The 17,643-nt window shown below is 36.1% G+C and overlaps 1 protein-coding gene across 3 annotated transcripts in view; it reads right to left on the minus strand.

Annotated features, from left to right (window-relative positions):
* Positions 1 to 1,076: 1,076 nt before the first annotated feature.
* The window catches only part of ITGB8 (integrin subunit beta 8), an 81,770-nt gene continuing 65,203 nt past the window's right edge, over positions 1,077 to 17,643 (minus strand). For 2 of the 3 annotated variants that reach the window (XM_045388900.3, XM_005550019.5), the window contains 6 exons: positions 14,355 to 14,489; positions 11,090 to 11,495; positions 8,344 to 8,569; positions 7,341 to 7,450; positions 3,670 to 3,833; positions 1,077 to 3,573 (listed from right to left, as the gene is read on the minus strand). In XM_045388900.3, coding sequence (XP_045244835.1) covers positions 3,451 to 3,573; positions 3,670 to 3,833; positions 7,341 to 7,450; positions 8,344 to 8,569; positions 11,090 to 11,495; positions 14,355 to 14,489 — 1,164 coding nt within the window. In that variant the 3' untranslated portion in view covers positions 1,077 to 3,450. Of the gene's footprint in view, positions 3,574 to 3,669; positions 3,834 to 4,007; positions 4,214 to 7,340; positions 7,451 to 8,343; positions 8,570 to 11,089; positions 11,496 to 14,354; positions 14,490 to 17,643 lie in introns of those variants that run through there. The other variant, XM_065542213.1, reaches the window with a different exon arrangement.

Consider the following 17,643-nt stretch of genomic DNA (forward strand, 5'->3'; position numbering starts at 1 on the left):
ATTTCAGTGTCTGATGGCTGACTGTTGTCTTACATAAGGATATCTTCAATGGATATTAAGTAAATATTACAAATATATTTCAGATTTATTCTTTGAAGTATTGCATCTCATGTATCCACGAACTTTAATGTTGAGTTTTGGAAAATTGCTTCCAGAGATATCTATTGTGTTTAACCTTATATTCTTTTTTTTTTGTTATTTTAATAAACCAAAGATAAACTGAACATTTAAGACATAATCAGAATTTTAGTGAATTTTTAAGTCTTCCAGAAAAGTCTATGACTTAATAAATATTAGCAAGTTTCCAAAAATATAACAAATGTTTATAAATACATGTGCACTGCAGTGCAATGGTGTCCCCAGAGAAATAAAATGCATAACAAAGCAAATGTTATGTTGTAGTGTATGTATGGCACATTTATAAATCATTACATACTTTAGGACACAAAAATGCTGCAGTACTAAAAGTGTTGTTCAAGTTCTCAATTCTGTTAACGATTTAAAATTTCATTAATTGTGTTTAATATCAATGAATCTCAAAAGGCTCCTGTGGCCACATTAGTTGAAAATAGACTCTATTTACATAAATTATTTAACCTAAGAGTACCCTGTGTTCCCTTACCATTTAATTAATTCTAACTAGTCAAATATTAATTCTCATCTCACAAATCATTACCCAGGAAGATATCAATTATTCAAGTAAAATATAAGCCCTACAATCTTTAAAAATTAGCTTTTTAAGTAAAAACAAAAAAGGTAAGCACAAGACTTCGCAAGCATAACCACAATCATCGTCTAACAGTGAGTTGCCTACAAGGAAGTTTGCCCCTTCCTATGGTAACAGCCTTGGTCCACTATAAAGTTAGTGCAAACAAGTGAGGGTGTAAAAAAATATAAACCCTTGATTTTTAAGGATTTCATTTTGTTATACTCTTTTAGATAATTCATTCCATATGGGAATGTGTTTATTGTTCATAAACATCATAATGTTTGTTTCAAAAATTGTCGTCATCTTAATTAATGGCTATCTTACACTTTTTTCTTTTGGAGGGTTGTCAGGCATCCGTCCATTTTCCTTTTTAAGAAGAATGTTATGTGTATTAGGATACTAAATCCAATTTTTACATTATTTTTAGTGATCAAAGGTTTCTTATACAAGTGACTCACAGTACTGAACTATGTCAATCTCTCGTTTGAGGAAGGAAGTGCAATTCAAGTTAGCATTGAAATTGCTTGGCTGTAGAGGACATCTAATAGAGCTGCTGTGTTTATTGGCCCCAGAACAACTTATTATAGGTTTTTCAGTTCTCTTTAGGGTAGAAAATGAGATGGGGTTAGTCTTCATCAAATTGCCAATATCCAATACTTTAACTCAAGTGCTGGAAGACAGCAAATCTTGGAAGTTAATTATAAAAAGATATTTTAAATAGATTCTTTTGTTGTCATGGGCAAAACTGTGTATCCACACAGGACTGTTAGACTGCTAGCCAATAAAATCAGACTAAGTCCATAGGGATAAGGTAAGTGTAAAGAAATTTCCACTGGGGAAGACAAGGCTCATGGCCCGTGTATCAAGGTCTCAAGCTGAGCACTGGAGAACTCCAGGGAACACTGTTCATATAGGCTATGGTACGAAGGAATTCCCTTGTAGGTGCGCCATGCTTCAGTCTCTTAAGAAGTTGATTAGCATGAAAGACTGGAAGCTGATTATGGACAATTAGGTTTGAGTTATTCTTTTCTATTTTGCTTTGAGCTTTCCTCATACACTTAAGACTTGAGTAAATCACATTGAAAAACATTTGCCAATTGAATATTTTAAAGATTCAAGAGGTAGCATGATATTGTGCAATGAACACTGGCCTGGCAATGAGAAGATAGAAACTCCTTTCCAATGTGGCCACTTTATCAGTTGAGTGTTTTTTGAGAAATCATTTAAGTTTTCTGAGGTTCAGTTCCCCAACTCACTAAAAAGGAGAATTAGCAGCCTGACATGGTGGCTCATGCCTGTAATCCCAACACTCTGGGAGGCCGAGGAGGGTAGATCACCTGAGGTCAGGAGTCTGAGATCAACCTGTCCAACATGGCAAAACCCCATCTCTACTAAAAATACAAAAATTAGCTGGGCATGGTGGTGGATGCCTGTAATCCCAGCTACTCAGGAGGCTGAGGCAGGAGAATTGCTTGAACCCGGGAGGCAGAGGTTGCAGTGAGCCCTGATCATGCCATTGCACTCCAGCCTGGGTGACAAGAGTGAAACTCCATCTCAAAAAAAAAAAAAAAAAAAAAATAGCTTATTTCTAAGATATCTAAGATATCATCTATTCTCCTCCAATTTTATACTTTTATGGATTCTGGCAAGAAGGGTTGGAGTGATTCCGGGAGAGAACATCCTTAGGCTGCCTTGAAGAGAAAAGATAATATAGCTTTTCATTTAAAAAACGCTGATATCTACTTGCAATCAAAATCTAAGAAAACATTCAAAATGTGGTACTTTGCTTGAGGCAGAATTTCTAAATATCTTGTGAATTAATGATCAGGTAAATGAAATGGCCAAACAATCCCTTCAGTTTACCAGGTAAGAAGATACAAAACTCCACACCTGTGCACAATGAAGCTATTCAGATTTTGATGGTACTTTACAGTGTCCCCTATTAACATTCAGCTTTTAAAACCAGTATTCTGATAAAGTGACATTGTATTATTAGTTTTTTATGGCAGTAGAAACTTAGCACTTAATTAATCCAGTCATCTGTGACATATATAAACTTATCCTGTAAAAAAGAAAACAAAACATAAAGGCAAAGAGGAGAGAATGCTGGAATTAGTATCCATCTTGTAAAAAGAAGCAAACCATAAAAACACATGCATAAAACTACACACTTTAAAAAGCAATAATCTTTTAAGATTAAGGTTTTATCTGTCCACCTCTTGAAAGAATGAAACACGAATCATTTACTCATCTAGCTGTTCTTGTCTATTCAACCACCAACTGTTGAAGTGTTTGGCAACCTTAGAATATACTTGCCAGATTATTTTTTTCCTCGCATGTCCAGTGCAGGGATTACTGTACCCTTGTAGTGACACAATGCTAAACTGTCTCACAGCATTGTTCTCTCTGGGAAGTGTAGGGATAACAGGTACCTGTAAAGTGTAATCAGTGCTCTTCAGAGGATCTACATTCTATGCTGATCTAAATAAGTTATATATTACAGTAAAGTGCTACAATGACACTAGTCTCAAACAGTAGTAAGACACATTTTTCTCTGAAAAAGTCAGCAGCTATGTGAGTCACATCATGATGAGGATGCTTGTCAGTCTTCGTTCGAGTATACAACCAGCAACTGGCATGACCGTGAGCAATTTGTCTCCTCCTGTGACTTTTAAAATTATAATCTTTAGGAGCAATGATTAAGAATTCCAGTTTCCCATTAAGTATTTAAAAATCTTTTTTTAGAAGTTGCACCTGAAAGTTTCATGAGCATTTAATTTGCTGATATCCATTTTTATTTCTTCAGGCTTCTCACGTCGGTAGGTTACTGCTCTTGTGCAAACACTTTGCAGAATCAACTTATCCTTAATGGAGAAGAAATATTATTATTAACTAAGGGCCTAAATATTGTAACTAGGCAATAACATACTGTTAGCAATTCTTTTTTAGAATTCACTGACCTTTTTTGAGGCTGACACTCTGTAATCTGACGAGGACTTAATTTTGTTACTATTCCATTGTAGTATCACCTGTCTAATGATAAGGACTTTAAGCAACCCAATCAAGAATGTAACTATGAAAATGATGAAAAATATTCTCAAGTAGCTTGGGCTGGAGAAACATTCTGTAATGAAGCAAACAAATAAATGGATTAAAAATTGGAATAAGTAAATCAAAACAGTCTATCACGTAAATGATGTTCACGCCTCAATTAATAGTGCCAAAGATATTTGCAAATCTACATTTTCAAATCAGGGGATTGAAATTACCTTTGATTCAGAAACAGTAAGCTCTCTAATTTTTCTTGCACGTTTATTGTGAAAATATTTTCAATAGACAACCCTCCTTTGGAGAATAGCCATGATTAAGGTATTCAATCATATTATTCCTTTGCAGCTTGATTCTTTAATTGTATTAACTGGAATATGTCCATGTCCCATAACCAAGCATAATTTAATCCAAGACAGAAAGAGGAATAGTTTTTGTGGTGTGTACGGTTGATCACTAAAGGGAAAATAGGATTTCAAAAAATTATTGAGCCATTCTGGGCCTTAGGATATATTTCTGTTGTTATGCTTCGTCTTCATTTGTTCCACGCCAGTAATGGAAAATAAAGTAAACATCTGCAAAAACTAAAATCAAAACTACTCTAATAGGTAAATAAATATTTCTTCAGAAATTGAAGTGTAAATTTTCATTATTATTATACATGGCTTCTCCAGGAAATAGGAGTGTCCCATTTGGGATCACATGAAAATGTCATTCTTCATTTTTCATTAATTTACTTTTTACTTGTCGTTAACTACACCTATTCCATTTGCCTCTAAAAATGCACTGTGTATTTTAAGAACAAATAATACTTAGGACAAATAATTACTAGCTGGAAAAAGAAATGTTGTGTTAAGAGGAGGGACATGCTAGATCTCGTTTTAGCACCAGATCTTTGGCACACCTTCATTGCCAAAGATCTGGTGCTTAAAAGTCTACAGACTCTGTTGTTGCCAGAGGCATTACCCTAATCTAAGAGGAATATGGTTACACAATAGGCAAGTATTCCATAGAACTAACTCACCAGCTGCCCCAGATTAATAAAATTACTTTGTGGCTAAAGAGGCATGTGTGCCCCCACCCGTTCTCCAAGGTTTGGGGACCTCATCCAAAGTTCCGATGGCCACTAGGGTGGTGACCTGCTAAGGCTTAGCATAGTGCACCTCCCAACCAATCCTGGCTGATTTGGGTCTGAATTTCCAGTGAGGACTAAGCATGTTTTTGAATAAGGCCAAGCTCGGTGATAAGGGAAAGGGTTCCTCTCAAGCGAGAAGACTTAATTAAGCCTATTTGTGTGTGTGTGTGTGTGTGTGTGTGTGTGTGTGTGTGTGTGTGTGTGTGAGATAAGGTACTTTGAAAGAAAGGTCAAAGGCTATCCCAGTGCTACAATTGGAATGGAAACACCAAATGCCAGTGTAGGTCCCTGTTGCTACAGGTCTCACAGAGAGAGAATCCAAAATATTCTGCTCAAAGGTGGTGTCTTTTGAGGCTTCTACAGTGACTTTGGGTTCATAACACACATGCCTTCTGTTCTGACAGATTGTCATTTCCTTTGGTTGATTTAGGACTACTCAATCAGCTAAGCAGATCCTCAGGGGGGCGCCCGGCTTGATTCCACTTAGTGGCTTCTCGCCTGGTGGGAGCTCAGCCAGAGAGCCTGAAAGAACAGCCTTTAAGTGCGACTGAGTGGATAGATAATAGAGGTGCCTAACAAATGCCCTTTCCCTCTCCTTGCACAATAGTTGTGAAGGGGAGGGGCGGCCCCTAGCTACTGACACATTTTGGAAATATTTCTAATAGGTTACAACAGAGGGCATCTTCGGAGCTCAAATCTGCATGCATATTGAAATGCTATGAGTGGTCAAACATTCATGCCTAGCCTATACTTTCCTTAGTTTAGGTCAGGCCAGGATTTTTCCTAAGGAGCTTTAAGGGAATACTTTTTGTAACAACACTTAAGTCAAAGTAGTGTTTACTTAACATAATAAATGACATGTTGATAGTAAGGCCTTATTTATTAGAAAGGCACTTGGCTTTCTGGAGTGATTGCTGCAGCTCCAGCTGGCAGCACATGGGGCTCTTTTCAGAGCCAAGTTCATTATGGGCTAAGATCAGTGTGGATGTGAGGGAAAAAGGAAACAACACTCTGGAGAAAGTTTATTCTTTTGTGCAGTCTCTCTAAGAGCTGGAGTTTTTCTTACAGGTTGGAGAGACTTGAAATAATAGTTGCAATAGGAATGTTTTAATAAAGATATAATTTCAAGGTTAGTTTCTAATGCATGTGGAGGTCCATACCTTACCCCTGTGCAAAGTAGGGTTCTGGGTTCTAAATAACTTTTTGTTTTGTTTTGTTTTGCTTTTTTTTTTTTAAACAGCTTTATTAAGTATCATTGATATACAAAAACTGCACATGTTAATGTATACAATATAACGAGTTTACGATTCAGTTTTTTAAATCTCCCAAAGATGGTACCCTGTAACCACTGAGTGTGCTTGCTATGGTGTGGCTGAGTGGTTAGGTTTCCCGTCTCATCTACACAGCTGAATTCCCATGCAATGTACTTCCATGGAAAGGCATCCAAATAAATTGGCTGTCAAGTCCTCAGTGAACCAGAAATATGAGTTCCCCATGTAGACTCATTTCACTAAGAGATGAAGTCTACTGAGCCATAATTTTCCTTCATAATTCAAACTTGCTTCCAGTTCTGAACTTCATCATGTCTAATCAATATTTGCTTTCATGTTTCAGGTGAAGCCAAAAAATTCTAAGTAAAAATGATCTGCTTTTACAAAATATGTAACTTGAAAAGTGCCATTCCTTCCTGGTGCTTTTCATTTTGATAAAAATATAGCTTAAGAATGAATGATCATAAATGTGATGTAATGAAAAGGGTATGGAAGTTTTAGTTTGAAGATCTTGGTCTAAGACATGTATCTTAACATTACTAGTTAAGAGATAGCAGCCCTCATACAAAAATTTCCCTGAACCTCAGTTTCCTCATCTGTAAAATGGAGATTATACCAATCTCAAAGAGTTGTATGACATTAAATGAGCCAGTGAACATGAAGGAAGTATCTAAGGTAGAAGACGACACATAAACACATATTTATTATTGTTATAAAGAATAAAGCAATGTTTTTTAAAATTTAATTCAAGATTTAAAAATAAAGCCCTCAGTCCTCTCTCTCTCTTTTTGTTTTTTTAAACAGGGTTTCGCTCTTGTTGCCCAGGCTGCAGTGCAATAGCACAATCTCAGCTCGCTGCAACCTCCACCTCCCGGATTCAAGCGATTCTCCTGCCTAAGCCTCCTGAGTAGCTGGGATTACAGGCGCCAGCCACCACAGCCGACTGATTTTGTATTTTTAGTATAGATGGGGGTTTCACCATGTTGGCCAGGCTGGTCTCGAACTCCTGACCTCAGGTGATCCACCAGCCTTGGCCTCCCAAAGTGCTGGGACTAAAGGTGTGAGCCACCACACCCGGCCAGGTCCTTTCTTTAGCATGGTTACTTATGGGTCTTTTGGAGGAAGATCATCCTCAACAGACACTATTCTGTGCTTTGATTATTAAGCTTTGGCCTACCTGAAGTTTGGTCGACATAATGCTGTTGTTCCATGAGAGCACATGAGGTTTTGCACTGATCAAGTATAGCCTGAGACAAATTGTGAGGGTGAAGGCATTGCACACAATTCCTGCAAGGGGAAACAGAAGTGAAAATATTTATTCTTTAAAAAGGTGGTAGACTATAATATTTTCCACAAGAAAACAAAACACAAAATAACAATGCAGAAACAAATCAAATTTTGATTATGTTCATTAGAAATTACACCATCATTACATTGAAGGATTGCATTTCCAAATGATTTAAATAAATTACCATGCATAATTCTAAAAAACTTACTTGCGCTACTAATCTGAGAAAGTCAATGGTTTAAAATGCTGACTAAAACAAACTGGAAGTTACAGTGATGTTTAGATTGGTAGACTTTGTGCAGATCTCAAATTGTTACTGAAATATTTATTGGCACAAAAGAGTAATGTCACCTTCATTTAACATATCACCTTTCATTTATAGATCACTTATTTCTAGGGTGTGTCATGGACACCATTGTTCTTTATCATTAAAATATTAAAAATAAAACATAGCAGTAACAGCTAACATTCTATGATTGCCATGCATCAAGTCCAAAGGTGAGTTTTTTTATATGAATCATTTGATTCTTTCACAGAAATATAGCAAGGTATTATTACTATCCTCACTTTTGATATCAGGAAACTGAGGCACAGAAAATTGTAACAACTTGTCCTAGATCACTCTATTACTAAATAGTATGCTGGGCAGCAGGTAACCTCTAATTTCCAAAAAGCTAAGGTAGTGAGTGTCCAGATTTATTCCAATGCTTCCACAGCTATCCAGGGGTCAAAGATTTGAATTTAAGTCTTCTAATTCATAGCATTTCTCATTTAATTCTTTTTTAGCGTGCTGGTCACAATGTATCCAGCAACGTTTAAGATTAAGGAAGTCAGACAAAAAAGGACAAAAGTAGCTATTCTTTGTGTATGTTTGGAATCAGAGAAATCATACCAGTTTTCCTTGCAGGCCGTATGACAGGTGGGGCAGTGTTCACAGAAGCGGCCGATGCTCCTGGGATCGGTGCACTCACACCTTCCACACACACACGTGCCTCTTCCACTGCACACTTGGCCCTTTGAATTGACACAGTGCTGGGCTGCTGCTGAAGGGCACTGGCACCGATCTCCCTCCCAGCCACTGAAGCATTGGCATCTGCCTGCTTCACACTCTCCATGCCCTGTGAGGAAGACACCGCAGGACCTACGTTATCTGGATCACTGACTTTGCAAAGAATTTTCAACCATGGATTCCTGTATCATCTCCATGGAAACGCACTGACAGTCCAATGAATGGAAACAACATCACTTTTTCGTTGGTCTGACACAAACAGTGTTGGATTTAGGAGGATCTGTTTTCAAAACTGTTCTACTGTAGATAATCTCCCCATGTTAATGCACTCTCCTAATAAGCTTGAAGGGCACCCCTGCTTCAGTGGCTGCCAGACTACTTGAATGTCATCGCATATTCAGTTTTACATTAAAAACACACACATATCAAGAAACTGCAAAGGCCGAAGTAATGTTAACTCCCTGACTTGAAGTTAGAAAAAATACAGGTATTTGATTAATGGCTTCCGTCACCTATTCTCTCAGTCTCCTGATGTTGCTGAAGGCCTAGGATAACTTTACAGGACTGTGAAGCAAACCTTTCTAGTGCTTCAGTACTGCTAATGCCATGTTTAAAGATCAGATTTCTTGGGAAGTTGAACAAATGCTTTCACATCCTCAGTGCATTATTTAGTAAGTTAGCAGGGCAGATCCTCCTCTATCCTGTGAGCTGTTCTTAGATGGTAAATGAAAAAAAGAAAGAAAGATGGTGTGTGTGTGGTGGGGGAGCATTTATGCATGTGGGGTGAAGAAAACACAGTTACACAGAGTTAAATGGATTTTAGACAGAAAAAGTGTCCAAAACTTAATATGCCAGTGTGCACTAGAAATTGTCAAAAGGAAGTACATTTCACATGATTATATAGGAATTCTGAAGCTTATCTAGCCACAAACCAACCTTCCTCTTTTCTCCCTCTCGCCCTCCCTGCCTCCTTTCCTTTCTCCTTCCTTCCCTCCCTTCCTTCCTTCTATCTCTCTCCCTTCCTTTCCTTTCTTAGCTCCCTCTCTCTCTTCTTTTACTGCTGAGCACCTCACAGGATAATTGTTCCACAGATTCTACTGTAGGACCAGCTCAATTTGCTAAGTGTAAAACTAATGAAGTCCAGGCCAGACAAATGTCGGTCAAGCCCTGTGTGCTGTGCAAGCTTATGCTGAATCCTCGCCAGCAGGCCTGTGAACATGTGTTTTTATTCCCAAAGGAGACTAGTGGAGAAAGTACATGTCAGTTACAGTCTGCACTTACACAGAAACAATTCAAAGCAGATTTTCAACTGCTTGTGGGTCAGTAGTATCATACTCATATAGAAAAGCTAGTACACTAGATATTTTACTGCAGGGACTGGGACAAATACTCAAATGTATTTGAAACTCTCTTGAGAGATTGACAGTTGTGGGACGTGACTTCAGAAAATTCTTTCTCTTCACTGTAAAATAATATTTTTCCTCCCTGTAAAATATGGTAGACAACTGCTGGTTCATTCTAAAGTCATCTATAATCCATCCTACCCATGATGTCAGTTACAGTTGAATACATGTTTGTATATATATTAAAATATTCTATGTATGTTATAGAAAAAAAGACAATTTCCACTGCACATTTAGGTGATACAGGCCAAATTTTCAGCTTCGACTAGATTGCACCATTTATTTTTTATAGGTTTGTTGCATCCCATATGCTTATGATGATGTTTCCATTCATCAATAATTTAACAAATATTTATTTACTAAAATACAGATACTAAAAAGATGTTTTTCTCAACGAGTAAATTTAGCATATTGTCACAGGAAAATTATCACAGAACGCAGATGACAGGTGATTTATTTAATTCACTTAAAAATGGTATTTTGTTTTAGTTTGCAAATGTTGATTAGATTTTCTGGAATCTAACCTGTAGGTGGCAGTAAATTGAATAGCCCAAGAGTAATCTTGGTATTTTTATTTTAATTTATTTTATGTTTAAAATTTGGTCTGTGTGTGGCCTCAAGGACGAATCTTTTAGATTACTTAGTAAGGAAGTATTTTCTTGAAGAATGCTGTCCTTTGGCAGTTTCGTTGCTGGTGGTGGCCCAAAATAAACTGGAGAGGCTTAAATTCCTGCCAGCTTAGAATACCATTTATAATAATGCATTAAAGATTTTCATATGAATGAAAAATATACTCTTATACCTCACTCCCCATCATCCTGACAGAAATAAAATCCTATGTGCAAGTTGGAGGGAGTGACCATTTACCAGAATGAATCAGATCCTTCTAGAAGAATACTCTGATTCTTCTAGAAAATGTGTCAGATATCATCAGCATTTCCTTTTCTGGTATATTTCTTTCCAAGATCAAGGAAAGCATGAGCATAACAATTAATTTTAGGTTTTTATTTTGAAGCATTTCCTGTATAAAATAGGTTAAAATATAAATATCAAAATCACATACTATAAATCTGTTGCCATGCCCTAATTTCATGGACGATGAAACTTTGAATAACAAATTCAGATTCAATTTTGCTAATTTGTAAAGATGTGATTTAAAGATACTTTAACATCTATGCTGGTGTAATAGTGACAAGTAAAAGCTGCCCGTGTATATTTATACTCACCAGCACACAGATTTCCATGGTGATATGGACAAGAAAAGTCATCCTTTTCACAATATTTTCCATACACTTTTCCAAGCTTAATTTTGTGACATGAACATTTCCCACAAACACAAACTCCTCGACCACTGCAAACAGGTTGATCCTTGTGTGACTTGCAACTCTCAGAAGAAAACTGATCTTCATCAAAATGACATTTATTCTCATCACACTGGAAGCACTTGGAATCTAGAAAAGTTTCATCTACACACTTTCCTTTAGGTCCTCTGTTGTCCTCACACTGACAGCTGCAGTTTCTGTGTATATGAATTTTAGCGGTTTCATTAAAACCAATAGGTTTGATTATTGCATAGTTTTTTCCTCCTGTGACATCACATTTTTTCATTGTAACTGTTACATTGAAAAGAACCTAAATTTAGGAGGAAAAAGGAAATATATTTACATACCTTAATTATTTTTATTACTAATATTATATCTGTTAATAACTGAATTGATAAGAAACCATCTTAGAGAAATTAAAAATATTTGTAAAATAAACACATGTAATCACTTTCATATACATGCAACATCTCTTTTTAATGTCATTTATTCTCCAACTAATGAACTTGAGAGTTAAAGAATATAATGACTGCTAATCCCTATATTGCACCATTAAATAGACTTGAGTGCAAGCCTTTTTGAAGCGTCTACCCCATCACTGATGATTAATTTCTTAGCAAACATAAGAAAGAATAGACCATTTTCTAAATTCAGCCATTAAAATGTGGGGTATTGAATATTTGACACTAGAGATAGATCACATAAACCAAAGTAAAGGGCTTCTGCTCTACTGGTTTAAAACCCTGAGATGAGACCTGGCGCGGTGGCTCACACCTGTAATCCCAGCACTTTGGGAGGTCGAGGGAGTTGGATCACCCGAGGTCAGAAGTTCGAGATCGGCCTGGCCAACATGGTGAAAACCCATCTCTGCTAAAAATTCAAAAATTAGCTGAGTGTGGTGGCATGAACCTGTAGTCCTAGCTACTTGGGAGGGAGGCTGAGGCAGGAGAATCACTTGGATTGCAGTGAGCCGAGATCGCACCACTGCACTACAGCCTCAGTGACACAGCGAGACTCCGTCTCATAAATAAATAAATAAATAAAAGATTTTAAAAACCCTGAGGTAAGATGTTCAAATGAACAATTTTAATTTTGTTCCTATTTTCTAGGAGCCCAAGTAAAGTTTCAGAGTTACATTTTAGTTTATACAGGGTTTCAGTGGAGGAAAACATGTGGCTTTCTGTGATGTTACTCAAAATAAAATTGTTTAGGACTCTCATTCTCAAATCTTAAGACCTCAGCACAGGTCATCTGCTTGTCTCAGTGGAAGAAGATAGCCCAGAACTAAGGAGCTGGGCTGGCAGGAACTGGTCAAATGTTTTCTTTTTCTCTATTTCTTCTTTTTGCACAACACAATTGATTTAATATGTCTATTTATATTTATTGGCTCACCTTACCATCTTTAGGTACTTTGGTAAATAAGGTATATTTATTTCATGTTGGATTGAGATCCATTGCAATTTAAAATTAATTTGAGCTTTTTGGGTGGAATGTGTGTCAATGATACAATAATATAAAGTATCTAAATTTGGCTTATATATACATGAAACACTAGAATTTGTTCCGTAATATTAAAATCAATACAGTTGGTGTTATACTTAAAATGCTTTCGTCTTTGAGAATGCTGAGGCTTAACAGATACGTAAGTTAATGTGGCCACTGCCATCTCTAACAGTAGATCATACTCTGGGGTTTCCATAACTAAGAGGTCATATGACTATTCCTGAGAGTTAAACTATTTAAACCACTCAATTGAAAGTGAAGGAGAGATGGCATGTAAGCAAATGAAAAGAAAAAAACAGTGTAACAGGTAAGAAAAACCACTCTTCCAAAATGAGATTTTGAAGGAAATAACTATTTCTAAGACAGTAGCCGTTTTTTCATAAAGTAACTTAGTGCTATATTTGCTAGTAAAAAGTTTTCTCTGTAGTTTTAATGAAAAGCCAAAGTGTATTTTGCAAAATATGATATCTTTTGAACAAAATCCATGGAGTGATCATAGAAGAAACCACAGAATTAGAAACTGGCAATAATTAATTTAAAATATACAGCTCTAAAATTCCTAAGATAGAAAAACATATTCTAACTAAAGAGAAGACAGGATTCTCTTTTATTCATTTTTAGAATCTTCTATCACGTTCAATAACTTTTTCTTTTTTTCTATAGCATGACATTACATAATTAATCATCATAGAACTTCAAAGGAAAAGGGGTTGGAAATCTTCTAGTTCAAGTCATTCATTTAAAAATGAGACAATGCCTCATGACATAAATGACTCACTCAAAATCACTTCACCCAACAAAGACTCCCTTAAAGAGTATGTTTCTTTGTGTTACTCTTTCTATTGTGCCAATCCTTGGAGAATCTCTCTCTCCTCTGGTGCTGTTTCCTGATACTGTTACAATCTGGATCTCTCTCCATTCTTTTTTGGTAAATGATGGCTCTTCTCATTTTGTATTGTTTTTAACAAATTTCCCTACCTCCTTGTAGATAATTTAGATAATTATGAGTGTATTGGGGCAATCACAAAGTGAAAGATTTTGAAATTCTTAGCCTTTATCAACTGCTCTATCATTCCCATTCTTTTCTGTGGTATGTGACTTTAAATTTCACATTACTTTGAGACTTTGTGAATATGAAACCAAAAAGGCATTATCATTATTATAAGTATAGACACTACTTATTTGAGAATAAATGATTTCCTAATTTATGCTGGTCATGACACCTAAGTTTAAAGTTACTATTGATAAATAATTGTTTAATATTACACACACACGCACATTGAAAGTGAAGGAAAGATGGCATGTAAGCAAATGAAAAGGAAAAAACAATGTAAAAGGTAAGAAAAACCATTCTTCCAAAATGAGATTTTGAAGGAAATCACTATTTCTAAGACAGTAACCGTTTTTATACATATTAAAATGTATAGGTTTTATACATATTTTATACATACAGGTTTTATACATATTAAAACCTGAGAGTTGGAGAGAACAATAGCTAAAACAAAGAGGAACTTTGAGGAGAGACAATGAAAGTTACCTTGAAGTATAAATAAGATTCTTAGAGGCAGTAGTAAGTAAAATGTTTCAGAATGGTTTGACTTTTCTGTAAGAAAATATGCCAAGCAACTTAGTTTATTTTAAAAGGGAAAAATGCACACCCACATACTTCATGGTTGCTTGTCACGTTTCTGCATCCCTCCATGCCTGGCTTTCTGGACCCATCTGGACAGATGGCGGTAATGTTAAAATAGACACCTTGTACCTGGTTTTCCACATGAACTTTCACTTCTGAAATGAGCTTCTGCAGAGACATTATTTTTAAATTACATACGAGAGTAGTTTCAAATGTAAGCAACAAAGCAGAGTCAAGCTTACTAAATCATTATAGATTTCATTTTAACTAGATCAAAGAATCTGTTTCTATAAAAGGATGAATAAAAACAGTGTTTCCACATAAAGACCCAATTGTATTTGAAATACATAAGAAATACTGAAGGATTCGATTATCTGCATTCAAATTATTCTATTTTTTTACATATTTCCATGACTGCACTTTGAGCCCTTCAAAGATATTTATCAGTCTGTTAACAAAATAGCCATTTTTAATCCAGTAATAACTATATTTTATGATAAAGTATAATTAAACATTGAGAACACATATATCATCATAAAGGGTAAATCTTGACACCTGCAAATGTAGAAAATGCTTCTGTCATATAAAGCTGCTAAAGAAATATTTTTTGTTTCAAACAATTGAGACTATCATGATAGCTAAAATGCCTTATTGACGCAGAATTGACAAGTACATTTTAGGAAGGCCATTTCTACACTGAAGGAGCAAGAATTACCTAACAGATATGGTTCTATGTGGTTCTATAAGGTTCTCCAAGAATGGCTTAGAATTTTTCCCAAGTCCCTGGGACTTGTTTGTGTCAGCCAAGATTGCTGCAATCCTTAATATCAAAATAGGGCCTCTTACTGGGCAGAAAACCATTCATTCATTCATTTATTCACCCATGTATACACTCATTCAATAAATATCTATTTAATGCTTATTGTGTGGCAGGCACACACTAATTTCTTTCTTTACAATCTTCGACTTCCAAAGGATCTAGCTAACTTTAATGTATGCTTCAGATCTGTGTGCACTTTATTCCATACAACTGAGTCTACCACATGCAAAAATCCTTCACTTGTAAAAAAAAAAAAAAAAAAGGAAAAATGAAGTATGTACCTAAAGAAAAGAGCAAGCAGCTGGTTATGAAAAGAAAAATAATTTCCAGTGGCTTCTAATTCTTTACTTGAGTGATTTCTCTTCTTCAATGGTATAATCAACATAGAAACACGTGCTTACTGACAAATAATCATGGAATTCTGGCAGCATATCTTTAGAACAAGAGACTTTCCTCTAATTTCTCAATGTAAATATTATTTACAGTAGGTAAGACTATGTCAGTCACATTTTTTTTTGTCTTCCAGAGAGCTCATAGATATTGCAACAATTAATTGTATAATTTTGGTAAATCAATAGAAACTTCCAGTGGTATACAAGGATGTTGATATGTGGCAACCAGCAGATCAGAAGGAAATGCCTAACACAATGAACATCCTCAGTTTACCCTTCTAAAATTCTGCTTCTCTTAAGATCTTAGTTGGCCTGGTGTGGTGGCTCATGACTCTAATCCCAGATCTTTGGGAGGCTGAGGCAGGTGGACTGCTTGAGGTCAGGAGTTCCAGACCAGCATGGTGAAACCCTGCGTCTACTAATAATACAAAAATTAGCCGGGTGTGGGTGGCACATGCCTGTAATCCTAGCTACTCTGGAGCTTGAGGCAGGAGAATCACTTGAACCTGGGAGGTGGAGGTTGCAGTGAGTCAAGATCTCGCCACTGCACTCCAGCCTGGGCAAGACAGAGTGAAACTCCATCTCAAAAAAAAAAAAAAAAAAAAAGAAGAAGAAGAAAAGAAAAAGATCTTTGCTAGTTAGGCCAATGTTTTTCAAGCCTGAAGTGAAGACAAATCCTTAAATTTTTGCCCATTTTGGGGATTCAGAAATTCATAATCTTAAGCTTCCCTTTTAGTATCTAGTAGGTACAGAGGCAGATTCTATATAATTCTTCAATGGATTGTGAATTGATTCTGTTGGACTGTGAACACAAAATGAAAGTTTAGAAGATTTTTGATAATATAAACATATATAAAATAATAACAGAATTCCAACTTAAGAAGAGTAGTTAGCCACAGTAAGTTTTTGTTGGATTTAATATCATTTTTCCACTGTTTAAGGTTTTCCACTGTTTACAGTGGGCTAAGGCATTGCATACCTATGCTAGGCAAAATAACCAAATGTTGCTATCTCCTTTGCCACTGGGCAGTCTGACACACAGGTAAAAATCTGTCAGTTTATATACTTTGTTTGGAGTAATAAACGGGTTCATACTAAAGAATTTAGGGTGGTTTCTAACAGCATAAGCTTTTCTCTTATTTTGATTATTCTTGGGAACAGACTACGGTGGGAACGAATTGTAGACACATTGGATTTTCTGTGATAAGTCCCTCTTCAGTCTCACTGTTCTTTTCTTTTGTAACAGTCAGAAAGATGTAACTTAAGATGCTCTTCCTTATTTTACTCAGCATACTTTTCAGACATAGAAAACTATACTCAGCGAAAACAAATCAAGCAAGATTTATTTTCCTTTTAGAAGTTGAAAGTTTAAACAAGTTCTTCATTTTATATCTTGTGTCTACTTCCTGCCTTTCTCTTTCGTGCCCAAGCTAAAGGCAGGTGCGCTGTCTGGAGAAAATGAGAAGAGAAGCCAGAGTTTTTTCCACAATGCTTTGGCTACAATTTAACTATTAAACGCTACATGTCAGGAAGGGCGTCAGAGGATTTGGGAAAGTGAGACTTTATAGTTGGCCCATAAATTCAAGGTAGCATAAAGCATATCTTTTGACACACTGTAAAACAATGAAAAACAGGTGGTATCACACAGGAGGAAGCACCTGAGGCTTGAAGTAAAGGAATACCTGGATTCGGATCCCACTTTCTTCTGCTTATTAGTTGAACAACCTTTGATGAGCTTGTTTCACTTTCTCAAGTCTTGGTTTCTACTAATATACAACGTGGGTACTAACCACCTGCCTTATAGATCAGGTGTGTGGACTAAATGAGGTCATGTATGGAAAGTGACTGGATCTTAGTGGTAAAAAAGTAGCAGTCACTATTATCGCAATGTCTTAACAGAGGTTGTTCTATTCAGGAATGATCCAGGTTGAAAGAACAGATGTTCCTTTAAATTCTTTGCATTGAGGCATTCACTCTTCATAGGACTGATGACAGCATACAATGATGAACTCAAGAAAATAGAATATCCACTAAGGTGATTCTTTTAATCAAACTCTTTTGATAAAACTGCTAAAATAATTGTTGAACAATCAAGTGGTTAATCATAGAG

Source organism: Macaca fascicularis, chromosome 3, assembly GCF_037993035.2.
Source record: "Macaca fascicularis isolate 582-1 chromosome 3, T2T-MFA8v1.1".
In the NCBI taxonomy this organism is placed as follows: domain Eukaryota; kingdom Metazoa; phylum Chordata; class Mammalia; order Primates; family Cercopithecidae; genus Macaca; species Macaca fascicularis.